General features: G+C 40.2%; 1 protein-coding gene across 1 annotated transcript; it reads right to left on the reverse strand.

Moving 5' to 3' along the window:
• Positions 1-1,302: 1,302 nt before the first annotated feature.
• Positions 1,303-21,318, reverse strand: LOC115633785 (dual specificity protein phosphatase Mpk3). The gene is made up of 6 exons (XM_030531261.1): positions 20,330-21,318; positions 19,758-20,000; positions 3,493-3,610; positions 2,968-3,154; positions 2,773-2,908; positions 1,303-2,700 (listed from the first exon to the last, which is right to left on the reverse strand). The coding sequence occupies exons 1-6, from the start codon at positions 20,529-20,531 to the stop codon at positions 2,207-2,209; spliced, it is 1,380 nt and encodes a 459-aa protein (XP_030387121.1). The 5' UTR covers positions 20,532-21,318; the 3' UTR covers positions 1,303-2,206.
• Between the last annotated feature and the right edge of the window lie 1,093 nt (positions 21,319-22,411).

Here is a 22,411-nt window from a genome sequence, read left to right on the forward strand (position 1 = left end):
AGAGTTGTAATCAAACACATTCTCTTTCTATCGTTACAGAGAAAGCGCATTACTTAGTTGAATGTTTAAATTGCGGTCGATTTCAACTAAAAGTCCTCTAATTGGAATAGTCCGTCAATTTCATGCCATTATCTGACAACATTAGCGGATCATATCATTTAATTGGGCATGAACTCAACAGAACGTTTGGGTTCATCGAATTCATATAAAGCTACAAATTTTAGTTTCATACATAAGAAATGAAATTCCTTATACAATTATATTATTGGACCGAAGAATTTCGCTGAAACCGAATTGAGGAAGTGACTATATAGACCAGTTCCCAACCGTGAAAATAATTTTCGTATTACGGACGTAAAGCAGAACTCTTTCGATCCAGATTTAATTGGAATTGCAATTTGTTTTCACAAAAAAGAATTTATGTATGGAATGTAAAAGTCTCTAAATACATGTTTCCAAACTGATGGATAAATGGTCAAATATGGAAACGAAGAACCTAAGAATTGAAATTATGCGACCGCCACAGTAATTAATAATCGACAGAGCAAAACAATTGTCAATAGTTTTATTGTAGTTGTTTTTTGTTTTTGTTTTTCCTTTCCAAGAGCTGTTGCTCTTTCCCTCCTATAAATATTTGTTTTATATATGTTTTTATATATTATTCTTGCGCACAGCCTTTTTTCGAAATATTTCTTGTTTTATTTATTCATTTGTATGTTGTTGTAAACCATTTTCATTTAAACGTCACCTGATAAATTTTGTACCATCTTTTCCTGCCTAGAACCAGCCCTGCAATATTTTCCAACTAAATGTATCTACATCCTATGCCTACTATCTATATGTTCTGCCTCAAATGTTCAGATTTTCACGCGCCTTTCTTTGTTAAAATATGTTTTAACAATTCTGCGTATGTAAATATGTCCATCTTTCACAGTTGGAAAAAAAAAATACAAACGCAAACCATTAATTAGACGCACGACCCTCCGGGCGGTCCGCGTCCGCGTCCGGTCATCGTCCGATCGTTCATTTAGCTGCCGCTCTGGGCTTAAAACCTTAGAAAAATAGCCAACCATCGAGTTAGACGAGCAAAGGTGTCCGTTGTCGATTGGCATGTTATTATTATTTCTCGACTCGTTACCTTTTTGTTTGCTTTTCATTTTTGGCCATTAGAATTTATTTCAACGCTTAGTTTTTAGGTAATATTGGGGTTCAACTTTTGCTTTTGTAAATGCAATACATGAAAATTACTTGAAAAAATTGTGTAGGTGTGTGTTTAAAATTTGTTTGTGTATATATATATATTTTTTTTGTTTTTTTTTTTGCGGGTTTCACCAACTTCATTTGTTTACATTTATACATATATGTATGACTTGGTTTAAATTGTATTTATAGTTGCATGGGTTTTTGCATATAACAATTATACATTTATGAACATTAAGTTGTAGTTAAATTATAAAACTATTCGCCTAAAATGGTTTCAAGTTTCAACTTTATAAATAACGTGGGTGTTTCCATTAACGTACATCATTTGTACAGAGTTAGGGACAAGCATGTGCATAAACAAATAAGTACATGTTATCGCTTATACAATTTGCTTTTCTCCTTTTTTGTTTAGTGTGTGGTTGTTATTTTATATGCATGTGAATTACGGCTGCTTTTTTTTATTTTTGAGAATTGCAGCAACAAAGTAAATTTTAACTTTTCTTGCCGCTGAACTCTCTTCAGCCGGTATTAGTGTTTTCAACATTTTTCTTTTGTGTTCTTACTTAAAAAATTATCTAGAAATTAGGATCGATTATATTATATTTCTGTGTGGGCGTGTAGCTGTATATGATTTATATATGTGTGTGTGTGTTTTGTGTAGTTGTTGTGCGCAATCAAACAGGAAGGAAATGAGTTGTGCAACCAACTAAATATCATGCCCTAACTGTCGCTCCTACTCCGCTTCTATTTTGACATCCACTTGCTCCTGATCCAGATCCTTTTCCTCTTCCAACTCACATAGTGTGGAGTCCACAGCTGCAGATGCTGTGGCCAGCACCACCTCCACCACAGACACAGCTTCCGCCGTGGTTGTGGTCGAGGTGGACGAACTAGTGGTCGAGGCGGGGGACATGTTATCCGCATTAGTTGCAACGAAAATGGGAGGCGACATCATCTCCTGACTACTTGGCGGCAGCACAAAACTCTTTCCCACAATCTGATCTCATTTGAGGCCCGTGTCCGACGACGGTGTCCATCGATCGAACTCGATGCCCGAATCAGGCGAAACACCCGTGGCCTTGGCCAGATGGGCCGCCATAAAGCCGCCAGTTTGCATACACTTGCAGTCGGGGGCGATGCAGTTGCACGAAAACTTTGAGCCACGAGCGCAGCGGGGAGCGGCGATGACAACGCCCCCAGCGGATAGCTCAATTGCCGAGCTTCCAGCAACACTGCTGATGTGGCCCTCGTCCATGGCCTGGCTATTGCAATCACTGGGACTGGGATTCAGACGCAACTGACTCTCAAAGGACTCGAGTTGCCGCATGAAGTGGAAGTTTGGAGAGATGTCGGGCTTGCGGGCGTGGACCAGCTTGAAGGCGTCGTTCAGGCTGAGCGCTCGTGTTTGCATTAGGTAGGCGAGCGTAACGGTGACGGAGCGCGAGACGCCGGCGAGGCAGTGTACCAGCACGGCCGAATTGGCGGAGCGCGCTTCCTCTGCAATGATTGGTGGAGCGAATAATGGGTTAGGCTTGGAATAAGTTGGACTTGATGCGATTCGTCACTTACCTATAAAGTGTATGGCAGCTGGGAAATGCATGCCCAAATCTTGGGAATAGTGATCAGTAATGGGTATTTGCAGATACTTGATTATGCCGTGTTTCTCAAACTCATTTGGTAAGTCCGGTGTGACATTTAAAACGTACTGTGAAGTAAGGCATTGATTAGTGAACCGCTCGCGGCAAATTAATGAAGCACACAAACCTTGATGTTGTACTTTTGCAGAGCATTCGAGTCGCAGCTGTGCGAGGAATTGCCAAGGAAGAGGCCTGGTATTATCTCAACTGGCGCTTCGTTAAAATTATGATGGTGTGTGGTGCTTTCACAATCCGATGACTCGGCCGAACTGCTACAGGCCGAATCGGAATGCGGTGTGGAAATGCGCAAGGATCTGTAAAAATAAATCGAGTTCAAAACATTGCTCAATAATAAAAATTCGCTCACAGAAGAAGTGCTCTTAAATCGTATCTATTCAGGGACAACTCCTAAGAGTCCATAAAAGCAATTCAAACATCTAGTTTTTAGTTAACGTAAAAATATTGCCTTTTCAATTTTGTGTCCTGTTCTTACTTACAGATCATTATTATCTGCTACGCCTTCTTTTAGTGAATAAATTATAATGATGAATGAATAAATTATAATATGTACAAGTATTTCTAAATCTCTAAACATGCCTTATTAATTGATGACTCATTCTCTAAGACCGATTTGATTTGTTTTTCTACATACCTTAGACCCATGAGCTGATCAGCTTGTGCATTCCGACTAGATTCCATTTCTTTGTTGTGCACCTGGTTGTCATCCTCGCACCACTCCGGAAATGCTTGTCGAAAACTGGAGAAGCCCTCTGCAAAAAGAAGAGAGTAGGTATGAGTTGAAGAATCTCGGGTTTGTTTCGTTTTGCTTGCTTGTGTGTTGTTTGTTGTTTTTTCGAAGCGGTGCAAATTCTTCGTTATGCTTAGCCAAGCTTAGCTCTTTAGGCTTTCGGTAAGACAACACCTACTACGTGGGTCCTAAGTCCCATTCCATCACCACCTCGCTCGCACGCATGGTGCTCAAGCGTGCATGAAATTCTTTTTCTTTCAGTTCGCTCGCCTCATTCATAAAATGCGTCAGGCCAAAAGCGGTCGACCGCTTGTCGTTTTTCTCCAATTAGAAACGGATGTGGCTGCCATACGCAACGCGAAAGGAAAATCGAAAAACGGAAATGCTGTGCACTGCTGTTTTCTATAAATAAAAGAGCACCGATTGCGCGACGAGGGGGCGAAGGCGGTGGCCGTATTAGTAGCACCGTTGATGACAAAGCTGGGAATTGTCATCATCAGCATAACACAAAACGGAAGCCCACAATTTCCTACTTTGATCATAACAAATGTGCTTTCGCAAATACAATGAAATGCACAAAACAATGCAAATCGGTTATCAATGCCGGCCAACGGGTTGTACATATGTATGCTTTATTTCGCAATCACAACGACCGTACTATCTTAAATTTCCAATAAAACTTCCTCGACTACCGCGACTACCGTCAAAATACATAATTCTATTTCGGTTGGCATCATCCAAGAGCACCCTCAGCTACCACAACATTCGAGTATTCTGTAATCCAAATTCGATATCCATTTCAGTTCGACAAAAAAAAAAAAAAAATAAATAAAAAACCGTCCCAAATACTCATAATTCAGTTTTTAGACTTTAGATTGGGTCCAGAAACAACCGTGTAAAAAAGACATTGATCATATGCAAAAAAAGGTGATTGGTTCCTTATGTCTAAAGATACATCAAAATCATGTAAAAAAAGAATGTTGTACATGAAATCCCGAAGCTCAGTTTGCGTTCTTAGCAATGCAGAAGACAGATTATAAATAGGGCAATATTGAGTATCGATCGATATATAGTACTTTACATTTGTTTAATTTATGAGGAGTACCAAGAATACGCGTCTTCAAAATAATTAAAGTTACTGCCTAATGCAATCTAAAGAACTCCCCCTAATATTCTGATAAAGGTTCTTTTTTATAGTCGTACATAAAGTTCAATACACCGTATATCGTGTGATAGCTTGTAGCCAGCGTGCACTCACGAAGATAAGAATCTGTACTTATGTTCTTTTTTCTCATTTCCTGTCGTCAAAAACTTTCATCTTTAAAGTTGAGAAGAAGACAACCGACGGATCTTATAGTTTAAGCATTAGTTGTATGCGAATCTTTAATTTGTTTTTTATTGTACTCTTGTTGAATTTGGTTTCTTTTTATAGGAGAAAGCAATAGTGCTATTGCCATTAGTGTAGGCCGATTCCGTGATTCAATAATAAAATAAAAATTTAAAAAAGTGTTTTCAAAAATATTTCGATGAAACAAAATCAATATGAATGCATTTTTAAATGAATAATTATACTAATACATATGTTTACGTTACGGTGCACGGTTTAAGTATGCATCGTAAATGACACCATTATGTGGTTATTCATTAATTACTTGTAAGTGTTCTGCAAAGATCTTCTACGAGTTAATGTCGCCACACATTTGAAATGTGTGGGGAATCAATAAGTAATATGTACTCGAAACTGTCCATGGCTATTGAGTGCGATGACTCACTCGGTCTACTATATCTGTCGGTCACCTTTGGCCCGCTTCCGTTGCACACATCGCACACACACACATGCATACTTGTACACTCTCATAGAGACGCCTTGTGCTCACAATAGAAGTTATACTATACACCTATCTACATACATATATACAATACAATATATAACAGTTTTGCCATATTTTGCACATGGTGTGCGCTTCCGGTTTGCACTTAGCAATGAGCAAACGCACGGGCATTCGGACGTTGTACATACAAACATACATACGAGTATGTACGTGTACGTGTACGTGTCTGGGCTACGGCCGTCCGACCTTACGAGCATAGGCCAGCACGTGCTGACGTCGCTGGCGCTGTCAGATTGTCGCCCAGAAGGGCGCCCAGTGCGTCAGTTAGCAACCCACTGACCACACGCGGACACAAGTTAATTAATTCTGCCCAATAGTTCGTCCATATAGAGGCCTCAGAGGAGAGGATCGACCAAATCGAGCCGCGCCTAACTGTTTAAAGGTGCGCGACGAAAAAAACACGTATACGTCATTTCCGTTGTGGATGGAATGGCTGGAAAAAGTGAATGAATTGATCGTTGGGGCTTACATATACACATATGTATGTATGTATGTATAGTATATAAGTACACATTTTTATAAATACGGTATATAAGTATGTCATATATAGTATATCGCTGTGTGCGGTTTCAGGTACAACAATGTGAACACAGAAAAAACCAAACAAAACAAAACATTATTTATTTTTGCTTTATATTGCGCACACTTTTATGTACACATACATACATTTCTGTAGATAACTAGTAGTAGGAAAAACAACAGCAAAAATTATAAACAAACAGACAGACAGCCAGGCAAACAAATAAATAATGTGCGGCGACTCAGACAGCAAGCAAAACGATGAATGAGCCGCAATTCCAGGTTGGTAGTTGTAAAAATTATATGCACATGAATACATACATACATATATATGTATGTGAGTATATATATTTAATTTGTTTGTGCAGCTTGTGGTTGTTTTTATACCCTGTACCCGTAGGGTAAAAAGGGTATATTAGGTTTGTGCAAAGTATGTAACATACAGAAGGAAGCATCTCCGACCCCATAAAGTATATATATTCTTGATCAGCATGACGAGAGAAATCGATCTAGACATGTCCGTCCGTCTGTCCGTCTGTCCGTCTGTCCGTCTGTCCGTCCGTCTGGATGAACGCAAGGATCTCGGAAACTATAAAAGCTAGAATAACCAAAGTTGGCATCCAGATTCTCCTAGGTCCGAGTAAGGACGAGTTTATTTTTTTTTTTTTAATTTTCCCCCCCTTCCCCCGCTACAGAATTTCGTCAATAGCGTCCACATTTCAAAAGCTACCTAAACCAAACTTTGCACACATAATTTCTATACAATTATCTACTGTTGTTTAAAATTTTATCAAATTCGGTCAATTCTAAGAAAAGTTATTAGCGAAACAAATTCTCTACAGTACAACCCCCACAAACTGCAGCAACAAGTTCGCTCTTCTTCTTCCTCTTTTTGCTGCTGCTATGGGCGCATATAACTCAGTGACGGAAGTTTACCTGGGTACAGGGTATTACACTGTCGGGCTTGCTCGACTGTAGCGTTCTCTCTTGTTAATAAATAATCAAAATAATTTTACGCTTAGTATGAGGAGCACACACAAACAAGGAGGGGGGCCTCAGCCGAGCTTGGACTGCTTTGTGTGCTCGGTTGGCCGGCGTGGGTGATGGACGGGACGACACATGTGCCAACGGTTCTGACGCAGTTGTAGTTAAAGCTCTGGTGGTGGGAAAGGGTTGGTTGGAGGTTGGTGGGAGGAGGGGCATCGCTGCTGGGCACAAATCCGGTTTACGTTGCTGCTGTTGTCATTGAGGTGCTTATGTACATACATACATACATACATACTCGTACATACATTTGTATATAGTTGTATGTATATTTTTTGCTCAACGAATGTTAAGCCCACAATAGAAGTGAAATGACAAAGCAGCACAGAAGTAAAAATTCAAGCGAAACAAAAATGTATTTACTAGTTTGTGCTTCTCTTCTCGTTCAAGTTTACATTTTCAACGCTTTGAAGGTCGTTCCTACTGTTTTTTTTTTGTTTTTTTCTGTTGCCGCAGCTATTGTTGTCGTTGTTGCTGCCTAATTTTGTGTGAACTCATCAATGAAGCAATATGAGTACAAACGAAAAGGCGCAGACAAGAACTATAGATACACTCCATGTATGTATGTGTGTATTTATGTATCTATGAATTGCTTTGTAGATACTATCACATTGTATGTAGAGGCAGTCATATACATACATATAGTGATTGAGAAGAAACTTCATTCCAAAACACATTCCACAATTCTATCCGAACGAAAGTCTCGAAACTCGCGTCTAATTTTGGACAGCACAACCCAAAACACCATAATAAGAAAAGTAACAGTCAGAAACAGAAATCTGACTAAAATACTCAATTTAAAATAGAGTGTTTTTATACCCTGTACCCGTAGGGTAAAAAGGGTATATTAGGTTTGTGCAAAGTATGCAACATGCAGAAGAAAGCATCTCCGACCCCATAAAGTATATATATTCTGAATCAGCATGACGAGAGAAATCGATCTAGACATGTCCGTCCGTCCGTCTGTCCGTCTGTCCGTTTGTCCGTCCGTCTGGATGAACGCAAGGATCTCTGAAACTATAAAAGCTATAATAACCAAAGTTGGCATCCAGATTCTCCTAGGTCCGAGAAAGGACGAGTTTATTTTATTTTTTGGAATTTCGATATTTCTCCAGAGCTATAGAGCAATCTGACTAAAACACATGATCGCATAAGCTCTGGATTAGATATAGTATGTATTCTTACATATACTTAGTATGCTTGTAAATATGATAAAAGTTTGCATGTACATTGTACATACTATATGGAATGTATGTAAATGGATTGGATACAACAGTTGATGCTAACGAGGCAACTATCGGGCCAGTTAAGTCAACGACACCTAGAAGCGCGTGTGTTGACATTTTGCGATTGCTCTACAGCTCCGCAGCTTGCCACATCAATCACTCGGGCTGCAATCAATCAACTTCCGCAACAACTTACACTGCAACGAGTTAAAATGTCAATGGTTGGGCGTTGCTCTGTGCAGTGGATTTTGTTGTTGGCAGGCCTTGATGGCCATTTGATAATACGAAATAATTTTCATATTTTGCAGCGACCACGAACCGTAATGGCCAACTTTAGAAACTATCTACAAACTTTTACCAAAAAAACTTGCGCCAACGGCTGGTAGGGAGAGGGCGTGCGGCAGCCCGCATGGTTTTCTCGTCTATTTTACAACATACATATAAAAAAACGCGCATCAAGGCGGAAATGGGCAGTCATTAATATTTTCTGTTCGCCATGCGCCTTATTTTCCATTTTCATTTTCATTTTGATGCCTGTGCATTCTCGGTTGTTTTTTGTTTATGTGCTCGGTCGGCTAGTACTAGTAAAAAATGTAGCCCCAAAAATAGGCGGCAACATTTTCGGGGCGCTGGAAAATTTGGGGCGACTGAAATATAAACAAAATGTGCAGCCAGTGGGGTCAGGCGTTGCTTTTTCGTGAAAATACTGATAAACATTTACACTTTTTATCTATACTATATGATTATGTAAAGCTACTACAAACATACATGTGAGGGGAAGCGCTTGCAAGATGTCTGGGCTAATGGCAGCCATGTAAGACATGCGACTCGTTTTGATTTTTTATGACGCGTCTAACTCATTGACAAAAAGCTATTGAACTGCAGGCGACGCCCCACATGCTGTTTATCGTTCATTCATGTTGACTGCGCCATACCTAGTTTCTTCTAGTGTATTTATAGTATAGTTGATGCATTGTGTAACAAATGATTGACTGCAGCAATAGCGACTGCTGGCAGGCACCACATGCTGGGGCCACCCATGTGCGTATGCGTAATATTCAGATCCATGCCGAAGCCAAAAACACGAAAAATCCTTTTGGCAACCGTTTCGGTACAGAATTCACTCTTAGTACTGCATACAAAATTTGGTTCAATTTCGTAACTGTGTGACAGTGAAACCTCTCTTGGCCGGACACTCACGGTCGGCCAGATCCCCGCTTAAGGGGATACTTAAATACTTTATACACGAATGTTTTAGAAAATGTGTCCGCCGAAGAGCGTCCGAATAAAATACGTGTGCATTAAGGGAGTTTTCACTGTATTCATTACTTCTTTATACCCTTCACCCAGGGGTAAAAAGAATCGATTCAAAATCTATTTAATCGGTGTTTAAAATTGTAGCTAAAATTGCTATGTACTTGTATGTATATATTTGAAATATGAAAAGACTAATCAAAAAAAAAACAGGTAGTATAACCAAATTTGGAATGCAGGACAAGTTTTTCCTGAAGTTAGTTCGTGTGTAAATTTCATCGTGATAGTCAACTCTAAAGGAAGTTGTAGACATTATTGTTATCTTAGCATCTTTGATTCAACTCTTTACTAGACACACACATAGACAGAATTTTACGTTCGTATTACCCGTAATTCAGTTTAAATATTTTTATATACATATGTATGTATGTATACACACATTTCATACTATCTAAACAAAAAATTGCAAAAACACGAAGTACTTTCGACTATCGTATCCCTAATATTTTCCCACTGTGCATTGAAGCAAAAGAAGCGCTATAGTCGAGCAAGCCTGATAGTGAAATTCCCTGAACCCAGACAAACTTCCGGTACTGAGTTATAAGCGTCCTTAGCAGAAGCAAAAAAAAATATCTAAGAACATAAATAAATAAACTTAGATATTATGAGAGTCTACATACCAAGTTTGTTGAAGTCGTTCGTCCAAACAGACGGACATGGCTCTATCGATTCGTCTCGTCATGCTAATTACGAATATACATATACTATATGCTTTGTGGAATCCTTCTGCCTGTTACATACATTGTACAAACCTAATGTACCCTTTCTATCCTACGGGTGTGCAGGGTATAAAAACTCAACAACAGCCGACGCCCACGTAGAAGCTGCCAACTTAAAGCTGCCGCTGCTTCTTTTTTTACTGCTGCCTGTCCCTCTCACACACACTCGTGCACACCTACGCCCAAGCACAGATATTCGGCAGCAACACCAACAATAACAATAACAACAACAACAAAAACAAGCACCGAAATTCTAAATAAACGACCACGCGCATCAAATATGTCAGACTTCTAGTGTTCGATGAGTGTACATCTCTCACGGACACGGACACGGACACGGACACGAACCGAGCCAAGTCAAAGTTAGCGGGGACAACAATCAACCGCTGATGAGCGCAAGAGTGGGCGTGTGCACCTGTTATGAGCATTCAAAAAACTGTACACACATTTGTACAAGTATATAGGAGTCGTGGTATTACATACAGCTGCAAACAACATATTGCTATTGTCGCCTTAGAGGTTAGTCTGCGGTCTGCACGCGATACTCGCTTTATAAACAAGTGGGGACGATATATGTACGATATAATATGCCACTGCAACAATGAACTGTTAGTAAATCCCTCATAAGATGTGTTGCCATGAATCTCCCCCCACTGCACTCTCTGCTCTATAAATTCGCATGGAAAACGAGCCCCAGTTTGTGCGATCATTACATTCATTTATTTGTGTGCATTCATTTGCATGCTCGTCCGTCCACGTTTTAAGTCAATTCCATGCAATTGGAGCCGAGTAGAAGCGGACGCGCGACATAATTTTCGCTATTTTATTGCCAGTTGCTTCCGCATAGCTGGTCACTCGCTCGGCTCGATTCATCAGCAGAAACTTTGTTTGCTAACTAACACAATTGTTTAGTTAGGCAGCCATCGTTATACGTCGGCGCATATGTTAATAACCACCCCACCGGGCCTGAGCAAGAGGAGGAGAGGAGCAGAGGAGAAAGCACAGAACCGCACCCATCCAAAAAGCAAAAAAAAACCTAATTAGATGCAGAAAAGTTGCTTATAGAATATTCATAATTGATGTATCTACGTTAGCTTGTTTGGCTCCTTCCTTGGCTGGAATTTAGGGCCACATTTGCGAATGTTTTTCATTTTTAAAGAGTTCACAAACGTAATGTACACGGGCTCTTTAAATTTAATCAATACTTATTGATAGAGTCAGTCAAGAACATCAATCTCTCTTCGCAGTTCTCACATAATTGAATTTATGTAACAAACTAAATCAATTAAATAACCAGGCAAAAATAACCACCACTAACAATTTAAATTGTCCTTCGCCAACTGTTAGCTGATCCAAGAACTATTTGGAGCATAATTACAAAATGTCAGAAGCGTAGGAACGGGTCTTCCCTTTCAGGAAGCCAGAGCATGTATTTTTTAAAAAGCTTATAATACTTCTCTCTGACAAAATGTCAAGCTACGTAAGCCAATCAATCAAAATGTAAATAACCATGGCTAATTTGGCCCAGGCACCCCTCCAGATACAGCAGTTTCCCAATGTACCCCCGCTGCTGGCGCCAACTCCATGTTGGGCCTAGGATAGGCAGCGGCACGTTGTCCATGTCGGAAGCTGTGCGCTATAAATAGACCGCGCGGCAGCTTTTGCCGCATTAGTCGAGCCGTGTCCTTGCCCGAAACACACACCACGGAAGAAAGGAAACGAAACAACACGAGGCGTACCAAACCCTTTTTCCTGCTCTTTGCTGTGGTTTCGTAGAATCTGCTCCTGTTCGCAAAACGGCGCATTTTAAATTAACTATATTTCGTATGCTACGCAGTAGAATTTCTTGTACACCGTGGGAAATTCGACTGCGTTGCCAATTCCACGACAGCTGTCAATGACAGAAATAAAGGTCGTTCAAACCGTTCAACAGACATCGAATGCGCATCCATATACTTGTATGTATGTGTATATGTGTCTACATATGTACTCCTATGTATGGATAATTGAACTGCGCTTGTGTGGGTGCCGGCACTGGAGGTAGGGAGAAGGAGGAGCACGATTGCCAGTTTGAAAACGGGGTCAAGTTTAATGTGCAGCTTCACTTTGCCATCGTCGTCGCTCTAATTTAATGACGGGTGCCCCACCTTAGTCGTCGGTATTTTTCGGCTTGCCTGAGGCACGCAACAAGTATTCACCCTTCCTCCCACCGCACACAGGCACACACATGCACACACATGCACACACACGCATCAATATGCACACATGCAGCCATGCAGCAGCGACGCATTTCATCAAGAACCTATCGATTTTTTCTCCACCCCCGCTTGACACTTCCGTTGGTTGCTGCCTTGGCCGGCCTGGCCACCATGTGCTAGTTTTCATAATAAAAGACCGCTGTCTTCGGATTTAGCGGCTCACTGGAAAGCCCACACTGTCAAAACAACTCCAATGCCGCCGCCATTGAGCAACGTGCGCTGAATTTCATTTGCAAATGAAATGCTCAAACAGCAATTGGATAACGGGTGGGAGGGGAAGCAGGAAGAAATGACCCATGAGAACGTAGGGAAGGCGAAATGCGACGGCCTGGCATTTATAAATATTGCATGCCACAAAGTCAAAATGAAATGTTGTATACTTGTAGTATGCATGCACTATACATACCTAAGTACGGATTGGACGATAGAATGCAGCTTCGATTCAAAACAATTGAGGAAACAACAAAACAAACAAAATCGTTAGCAAAAGGCTTTGTTGATTTTGTTTTTCAAAAAAGGTTTGCTGATTTCAAAATAAAATACATACTAATATTAATTTTCGAATGCAATGTGTGGTCCCAAAGAGTCGGAGTCGTTCTTGATTTCATTGTAGGACCACAGCGGAAATTTTAACAGACAGACTGGAAAGATTTTTCTCATGCGTCTTAGACTAAACATTTGCAAGACAGTAATAGTTTGTACGACTTTTTTAAATAAAGAACAAAGGACTTTATAGGAACATACATACAATACATAACTGTGAACAACAAGATCCATCAAAGGCCCCGTTCCGGACAGACCACGTCCTCAGAAGTACCAGGCATGCGTTCTTGAAGCTATTGACACGGGAGCCGCAACTGAACAGCAGCATTGGCACTTTATACTATTTTGTTATGAGACTCCAATGGAGGAGACAAGAACAACAGAAAAAGCTCCGTGAAGTACGCAGAGAATACAAGGAGTATGCAAGAACGACTTTGGCATGCCCTACAATTCGTGCAAGCACAAACATTTTTCATTTTGAAAATAAGAATAGAAAAGCTGGAAATATGGTTACTTTTGTTAAACTTTTTTTCTTAATTTTTGTTGACAACAGTTTTGTTTAATGCCCGGCAGAAATAAATGTTCCAAGTCACAGACTCACATTTTCAAATTCTTTTGAGCCCTAGTCTATGTTAGTTTTGCATGTTACTGAGTGTTGTGGGTGGTTTAATCTGAATTGCCTTTTAAGATATCTTTTAAATAAAGATTAAAGATTTTGAAATTCCGACATAATAAGCAAAGATTTCTATCGCCTATAATATATTTAAGGAATTGGCATTTCTTCGACACATACACATGAATTTGTTACCCGGGTGAAGCAATGCTCCATGGCCGTACAGCCCGGATCCTGATTCGTTTCGTCTTTTTCCTTCACTTTCTTTCTACTTATTCTCAAATTATTAGCTAATAAATTAATTTTAAATAAAAAATAGTTTCGCTATATTTAATTATGTATGTATATTAAATATGTACCGTATGTAGAATTTATAATTTTGCTAGCGCCTTCGTAATATATATTTTCCTGTAATAAACGCTACGATGGGTCATTTACTGCTTTTAGTTATATTGTGGCATAAGTAATATTAACTGGAGGGTGACAATAATTCGTTTTTCAATGCACAGAGCATGGCAATCGGTGTGTGTTGCAGCTTAAACTTAAGCACGGACACGAACCATGCTAAGCACATGGACAGAGGCGAGAGCACAGCTCCATCGTCGGCATCAGCATCGTCATCGCCATCCTCTCTGTCGCTCTCTCCAGATAGCTGGCTGGCTGGCTGGCTGGCTGTGTGGCTCGTTTGGAATCTTCTGCTAATTTGCACTTTGATGAAATGCGTTCATGCTGTTGCTTCTGTTATTCTTGTTGCCTATGCTTGTGGTTGTTGCTATTACTGTGGATTTATGCATGCAAGCACGCTTTTTCGAGCTGCTTGTTGTTGTTTTTTTATTTTTTTTTTGTTCCTGCTCGGCTGCTCATGCTGTCGACTACAACTTTTAGCTCCATTTCATTTTGATGCTGATCTTTTTTTTGCGCCGCAGTCGTTTTGTCTGTATATTCGTCCGTCCGTTTTCGAGGCTGTCTATCGGACTGTTTGTGTTTACATGTGTGTCCGTCCGCAGCCTCGCTCATTGTCGTCGTAGTCATCTCTCTTGTTGCTTGCTAATTCCAAGAATACAACAATTTACGCGTATGCCGCACCAGGCTCCACGAGCTTGTCTTCTCCTACTACCCGCCCCCAACCCCAACCCCAACCTAACTCATGAGAGGGGACCGTTGGCATCGATAGCGTTGTTTGTATTTAGCAATGCGCCACTGATTTTAAACAACCGAAGAGCCGTGTTTTTGAAACGCCCTTTTTAGAGTCGCCTTAAACTGAAACTTCCGCTGAAGTCATGCACACAGACACACACAAACACTGTGTGGCACTGTGTGGCACTGTGTGGGCGAGAACGGAATGGAGAGATCGTATTTCTGAGCTATGCAAACGCCCGCTCAATTTTGACCAACCGGAAGTCGTCGTCAGCAACAACAACGGCAGTGCCAATTGTTGCAAATATTTGGTCTTTGTAGTGTGTATCTCCAGTTTTCTTTATCTTGCTGTGGCGCCCCTTCTCAGCAGCTCCAGCACCAGCACCAGCACCTTCACCGCCATTGCCGCCACGCCTCTACACTTTATGTTGTTCTTCAGGAAGCACGTGAGCGACAGTCCATCCAAGAAATGTGGGTCTGCCCGTTACTTCGCCGCTGACTGTGCCGCTACCACTACCGGCTGCTAAATTAAAAACCCACACAAACTTTGACCCAAATACAAGGCACAAAAATGTTTTTGTCAGGCGCCGTAGGCCGAGCTCAAGCTCCAGCTCTCGACCAACTGTCCAACTGACGACCAAACCAACAGCCAACGGCCGGCTAGCGACGCTCATTCTCAAATGCTTCTCGAGGGCGGCAGCAACTGTGATTGCTTTATAAGACTACTAACGCCAACGAATGTCTGTCCACTTTGCATGTGGGCAGCATTTTGTTTGTCACCATAAACAGCGACATACATTTCCATGTACTACGAGTATATACAAACACACATGCGTGCATAAAAAATTGTGCACTGTGGGTCGAAGTTAGACATCATTCTCACACTACTTATAGGACATACTGTGCCTTAAAATACTATCTATATATCTACTTAATAATGTGCATATTAATTCAAATTAAACAAATACTTGTACAAGGATATCGCTTAAAATCAAATATGAGTTCAATTGCGATAATACGGGCCATTTCTGCAAAATAAAGGCCTATCTGAAGAAACACAATAATGTTGAACTAGGTGTTCAAATGTGCAAGAATTTATTTAAATAGACCTGGCGGTTGCAAGAAATAACATACTATACAACATCCGTAAGTCACTTGAATAATCTAATGAATGAATAAGTAATCTATAAACAATATACAGCAGTTTCCAGACGCCCCAAAACCTCAAGTCTTAGCCACTGTAAGTCGCCATAAGCTAAACAAATTTGGCTAACGACATGCGGCATATATGTAGGTGGCTTATGTTGTAGTTGTTGCTGCGGTTAACTGCCTGTGATCAGGTTTTTCGGCTAAGGCAGACCAGTTAGAAACAGCCCAAGCATCAAATTCTTTGATGAATTATCAAATTGTAAAATAATATAAACGAGGTGGCTCAGCTTAGCTAGACTTGGGCCTCTGCGCTGTTGGCGTCAAGGATCTGGCCGACCTTGAGGCGCCATTCAGAGTGCCCACAATTGCCACGTGTGTGAAAAGTAGGTAAGAAAATCTAACAAAGAAAACTTGTGAAATTTGCTTGCCCCAAAACAAAATACTATAGAAGCAACTACCAACTTTGTCGCTGACTGCTGACTGGTGGCTGCGTGAATGAGGCTCGCTATGAGGCTCAAACAACTCTCCAACACGCCAAGTCGAGCGACTCAACAACTACAAATATGTAGAGGAGAAAAAGCAAGTTGGAAAATGCGCGTCGTGTGGAAATACCACAGAGCCATTTTTATGGCCGGCGCAGCAGCCGCGCATGCGCAGCGGCTGAGTTCAATTTCTATAAAAGGGTCGAGGCGGACATGAGGACGACGAATGGGACACGCGAACGGAGCACAGAGTACAGAGGACGGGAACGACAGACAGCCAACAGTGTAAGGCTTTGTATCCGCCTTTGCTATATGCCTGACTGACTAGCTGGCTCGCTGGCTGGCTGTAAAAATATATAGACGAGTTCGAGTTTTTCCACAGTGCCGCATACAGTCGAGCGCTTATGCTTCAGCTTCTGCCTATAATTTTAGCCTGAACTCCCCAATAAAAAAAAGCGGCGGTGGCGCAGACGCAACGCATCGTTCGTTGACTTTCTGTTGATTTTCAGACACTTGGCTCGTGTTTAGGGCCCAACGAAGAGAGTGCATGAGAACGATCTCGAACGCGGTTCGAAACTTGGCTAAGCCACTTTTCTATAAATATATATTATATGCACATACTTAAATACATATGTATGTATGTACGTAGTATATGTAGATACATAATTGAATTAAATTTGAAAAACGGAAGCATCTAGTTGCTGACATGCTGTGCATGATGATTCATTTGCTCAAAACTTGCAAACTACATATACATACATATATATGTATATATGTAGTTATGTTCATGTGTACTATATACATACTTGTATATCTGAATATGTAGCTCTATGTGTCAGTTGCAGCAGCAAGAGGAGCATCACCAACCCAAGCTCGTCTTAATTGTTTTAATTCCGAGAAATGCATACAAAGTGGCATTTAATTGAAGCGAATTTCGCATCCAAATAAGTGACAGCAAGAACGACGAGTAAGTGTAATGAGGGTAGAAGAGCTGGACATTCCCCATTACAACCGCCAACTCAATCAAGTTGCCGGGGTAACCAATTTATGCGCACATCGCTCAATCCTTGTGCCAGGACAAAAACCTTAATTGTCTCAGTTTATTGCATTCCAAGGTTAATTAGCGCCGCAAAGGCGGGCTAGTTTATGGAATTATGTATGCACTATGTATGTACTACGAGTATACAAGTATGTGCGACTTGAAAGGAGAGGAGTGCATTTAAAAGGAAACACGATTCCTTCCTTCCACAAGCCGCCAGCTACAACGAAGACCTTGCACATGACGTCGATATCAAAATCATCAATATCAACGTAGCCCATTCAAAAGTATCTGTCAATACATGTATGTACCAAAAACAGATAAGATAGCAAGTTCCAAACTGGGCTATTGGAGTGTGGGGGCCTGGTGTGTTGACACGAAGTGCAAATAGAATAAGAATGAAATTGTTTCACAATGAACTGAACGCGTTTATCTGAGGCAACAAAGGGAAATAAATACTTTATACATACATTCATATATAACTATGTACATATATACATATATGTATATACGACAGTTGTGCCATACTTATGGCACATTCTATGCAGTAATTATGTGGAAATATCTGTGCATCTCAATCAATGGCGAGACGAACTCAAAATTCATTTACAAATTGCACGCGGTCCTCATTAAGAAAAACGACCCGCCAGGATCGACGGTTCGAGCAGGTACTTGAATCCTTTTAATGGCCGGCTAACGCTCAAAATGTGCTAGAATTTTCACGCTGCACAATGGGAAGAACTGACCAGCCAGAGAATTAGGTCCCTACCTTCTTCTGCCAATTCTATGGAATTTTCAGTCGCAAAACCGGCTGGTCGGGCGTCTAATTAACAACCAGGTAAGTAAGGCCGCAACAAAACTTGCTACCTGGTGCGTCCTGCGATTGACGCTTCTCCTATTATTTTGTTTACATTTTCTGTGCAGTGCATGAGTGTGAAAATTAAATAAATATAGTATGCTAATTTCGCGTTCAAGTTCAATTTGGCGAAATGAATTAGATAAAAAGCAAAGCCGATCCAGTTCTCTCCCCATCTCTCTCCCTATCTTTCTCTCCCTTTCCCTTTCGGAATTGACGTTCCATTGGCAATTCGCGATATTAACATTGACAGCAGAATGTCAGTCAAAAAGGAAACAAATATGCGTACGTCAGCTATGCGCCACTCTCGACAAGCTCGAGCTGCGACAGTAGAAGGGACTTGGAGGAGGCCTGGGCGGAACTAAGAGACTTGTACTCGTACATGGCGCTGCTTGTAAGCGAACGGAAATTGAAGTGATAAAAATAAAAATGAAGCCACTGCCATTCTTTGGCAGTTCTCTTGCTGCCTTCGTTTTCATGTATAATGTATTTATGTACTATGTATTCACGTATATGTATGTATGTGTGCATATCGGATACGCAGTTGCAAATAGTATCTATATATGTACATACTTGTACATACATATGCATTGCCAATATAAGATAATTATGTATGTATGTTTTTACAAACTTATGCACATATACATATGTACATACTATATACAAAAAAAAGTATGTGTGCATATTAGCAAAATGATGAAGTGTGATGTATTCCTATTCTTTGGTACGTATTTGAGTTTTAAAAAGATCTGCGTCTTTTACTCAAAATCAAACCTAAAATAGTAAAGCCTCATTTTCCCGTAACCCATCTTAAATTTAATCCTTTATCAAACACAAACATGAAACTATTCAGTATGTATTAAAAAATGTCTGTCATTTGATCGACTATTTTCAACATTCGATGTATACACCTTTTTATTCCATCTGTCCATCATCAAACCGCTCCTTGTCTATACATGCCGTCATTTTCTTGAGATTATGCACATATTTTTGTTAATAATAATACATAATGCCCAAACAACGTGCCACAAAGTCTACGCAAATGTTTATTTATGGGCCTCAAGAGTTTTTTATATTATTTTTGTTTTGGTTAGTGGCTATTTTTCTAGCTAAAAATGCCAAATATACATACATACATACATATGTAGCTATAGGCCAAACAAATAGCATACGCATACACATACTGCATATCTATGCTGTAGTAGATACGTACATATCTATCAATGTCCCGACGCCCCAAAGCTCGTACTTGATTTATGTTGATTTTAAACAAGATAAAATATTTTACATACTATGTATTGTATCTACGCTACATATAACATTGAAAAGTAGCTTTAATCTGTAAAACGGATTAGGGACGAAATAAACAGACGCTTACCTTGCAAGGAGACGACGCGACATCCGTCCTGCTTCAGCCGCCGATGCAGGACATTGATAGTGGCGTCATTGCCGTTACCATACATTGCGAAGGCACCGGCCACGTCATGCTGCGTCTGCTGCTGCTGGGGCGGTGCTACGCCCACATCGTTGTAAAGTATGAATAGACTAACTTTGTAGCCCGTCTGTATGCGTTCCTTCAGTTCCGTCGACTTGATGGTGGACGCCAAATCGATCTTTCCGGCTGGAAGTTCAATTACGTATTAAGTGTAAGGGAGGTATTTTTATTGAAAATAAATTGCATGCAATTCATCTTAAGCTAGTATATGTAATAGCAAATATATAGGCACGTTCCAAGTTTCCTATGATTAGCATGTTTATATATTTTAGCAGAAAAAAACCCAAATATTTCCTTTAGGCTTTGCCGCCACTTCGGTCCGGAATATTTAAATACAAAATTTGTGAAATGATAAGAAATTTCGGAACGTGTCTGATATTTTAGAAGAGCTTACTGTTATAGATACAGAAAGTGAACTTCTGGAATCCAATTCTTATGCAACTACTCGGACTTACAAATGATTCGGCGCAGCATTATAGTCGGAATGCTGAAGTTGACGGCGCTACGAATATGGGACTCGCTATACTCATGGGAGCCACGGCAGTCCAAAATAATGAGCTCCTTGGCATCGTAACTGGTGCTGGCTGCAGCACTGACGGCACGCAGCTTTGATTGGAGCCACTCCTTGCTAACGCACTCGAATTCAGTTTCCGGCATGGTCAAATACTACTTTTTATTTGGGGGGAGGATTACAAAAATTCCGCCTGTCCGCGTTATTGTAATTAGATTTGCCGCTCTGATTTGGTGCTAAAGAGTTCTGCGTTGAGTTTTTCGTCTTTTGAAAAAATGAATCGAAAAACAAGAGCGCGCGCGTTTGAAGCACACGGAAAAAACAAGTTACTAAGTTTACATCATCTACCAGCACATTTTTCTCTGCCTTGTCTTTGGTTTTATTTTTTGCTTTGCTGTGTTGTTTGTTGCTTCTGGTGTGGTTCTTCTTCTTATGTTTCTGGTGCTGCGCTTCCCTTTTTGTGTTGTGTTTCTTTTCTACACTCACGAAATTTTTTACAATGAAACGCGCACTAAAATTTTTCTGCTACGTTTTTGGAGAATTTTTGTAGTGTGCAGCGCTTGGAAAACTTTTGCTTTTGCTTACATTTGTAGCTTTTTCTCACTTTAATGGTTGTTGTAATTGTTGTTGCACTGTATTTGAGTTTGGTGCTGCTTTTGTTGTTGTCGTTATTGTTTTGTATAAATAAAATTTAAATACATTTTTGCACTGCCGCACAATTAAAATTCATTTACATTTGTATGTATGTTTTTTGTTTTTGTTATATACTTTGCTATGCGTGAGTGAGTCACGCATACAAACGCGCGCAAAATCACTACCGCGTGTATAGGTATGTACACATGTAAGTGTACCAGTGAAACGAGTGTGTGTGTGGTTGTGCCGTGCCCGCTTGACAAACCAAATACCCTGAAACGCGTCCGAAACACAGAACTACAACCTGCATACGGCACGACCGACACGAGCAAAGTGAATTCGAAACTCAGTTGAAAAACGAGCAGCGGACCAGTTTGGGCACACACACTCACCAATACTGACACACGCACCACTCATCGGTAGAAACGGCTCAGCCGACGAGTGAGCGCGCTAAGGTGTGTGTTATATGTACATTTGTATGTACATATACATATATGGCGAGCACCCGCACACATGTACAGAAATTGCCTACTTGTTGTCGTCGCCATGTCGTGGTCGGAGCACCCACTCACACACAAATGCAGAGGGGTATATGTGTATATCTCTTTGCATAAAAAGAGCGAATAATCCGCTGGTTTCTCTCCAAGTCTACAATATATAGCCAATGACGACAAATACCACTTAGAAAATATGAATTGACTGCAAAAAATTATCGATATTAAATTAATGGATATTAAAAAACATATACCAAAAACCCTGGCCTAATAAATTGAATTTATGATAAAAAACTATTATAAATCAATTCATAGAGCACTTTGTGTACATTTCAGTCACCTTTTTAAGAGTTAGATACATTTTCCTTTTCATAACAGCTCTTTTATTAAAAAATATTATAACAAACAACATATATTATATTCATTTTATTATAATACATTTTATATTCGGTTTTTTTTTCTGTGCATTTTTGTTTATAATTAAATAAATAAATTCAGACTTCGCAATTCCATAATAACTAATGCTGTATTTCCAACAGGGCCTCTTCTTATTTTACTCTCCACGTTCTCATCATGTCCACTCTCCGTGCTGGTGAGTTTCTGTAAAGTTCATTGATATTTTTATGCATTGGTATGCGTGTTGATTCATTGAATTGAATATTCGCAGCCAACTAGCGCATGCTATGGCGGTTGGTTGCATGCTTTATAGTAACAGCATGTGCTTCACAACTGTTCCCCTCCACCCACTCTCACGCAAATTTAATATGTTAAAGTGCCTAACTGTTAGGCTGCAAAATTGTTTAACCAAATTCTATATACGCATGTACATACATATGTATATATGCACGTATGTAAATATGCACAAATGCATGTATGTTTATTCATGCATTCTTCAATCG

The sequence above is a fragment of the Scaptodrosophila lebanonensis genome, unplaced genomic scaffold (genome assembly GCF_003285725.1).
Source record: "Scaptodrosophila lebanonensis strain 11010-0011.00,11010-0021.00 unplaced genomic scaffold, SlebRS2 tig00000001-arrow-pilon, whole genome shotgun sequence".
Lineage (NCBI taxonomy): Eukaryota > Metazoa > Arthropoda > Insecta > Diptera > Drosophilidae > Scaptodrosophila > Scaptodrosophila lebanonensis.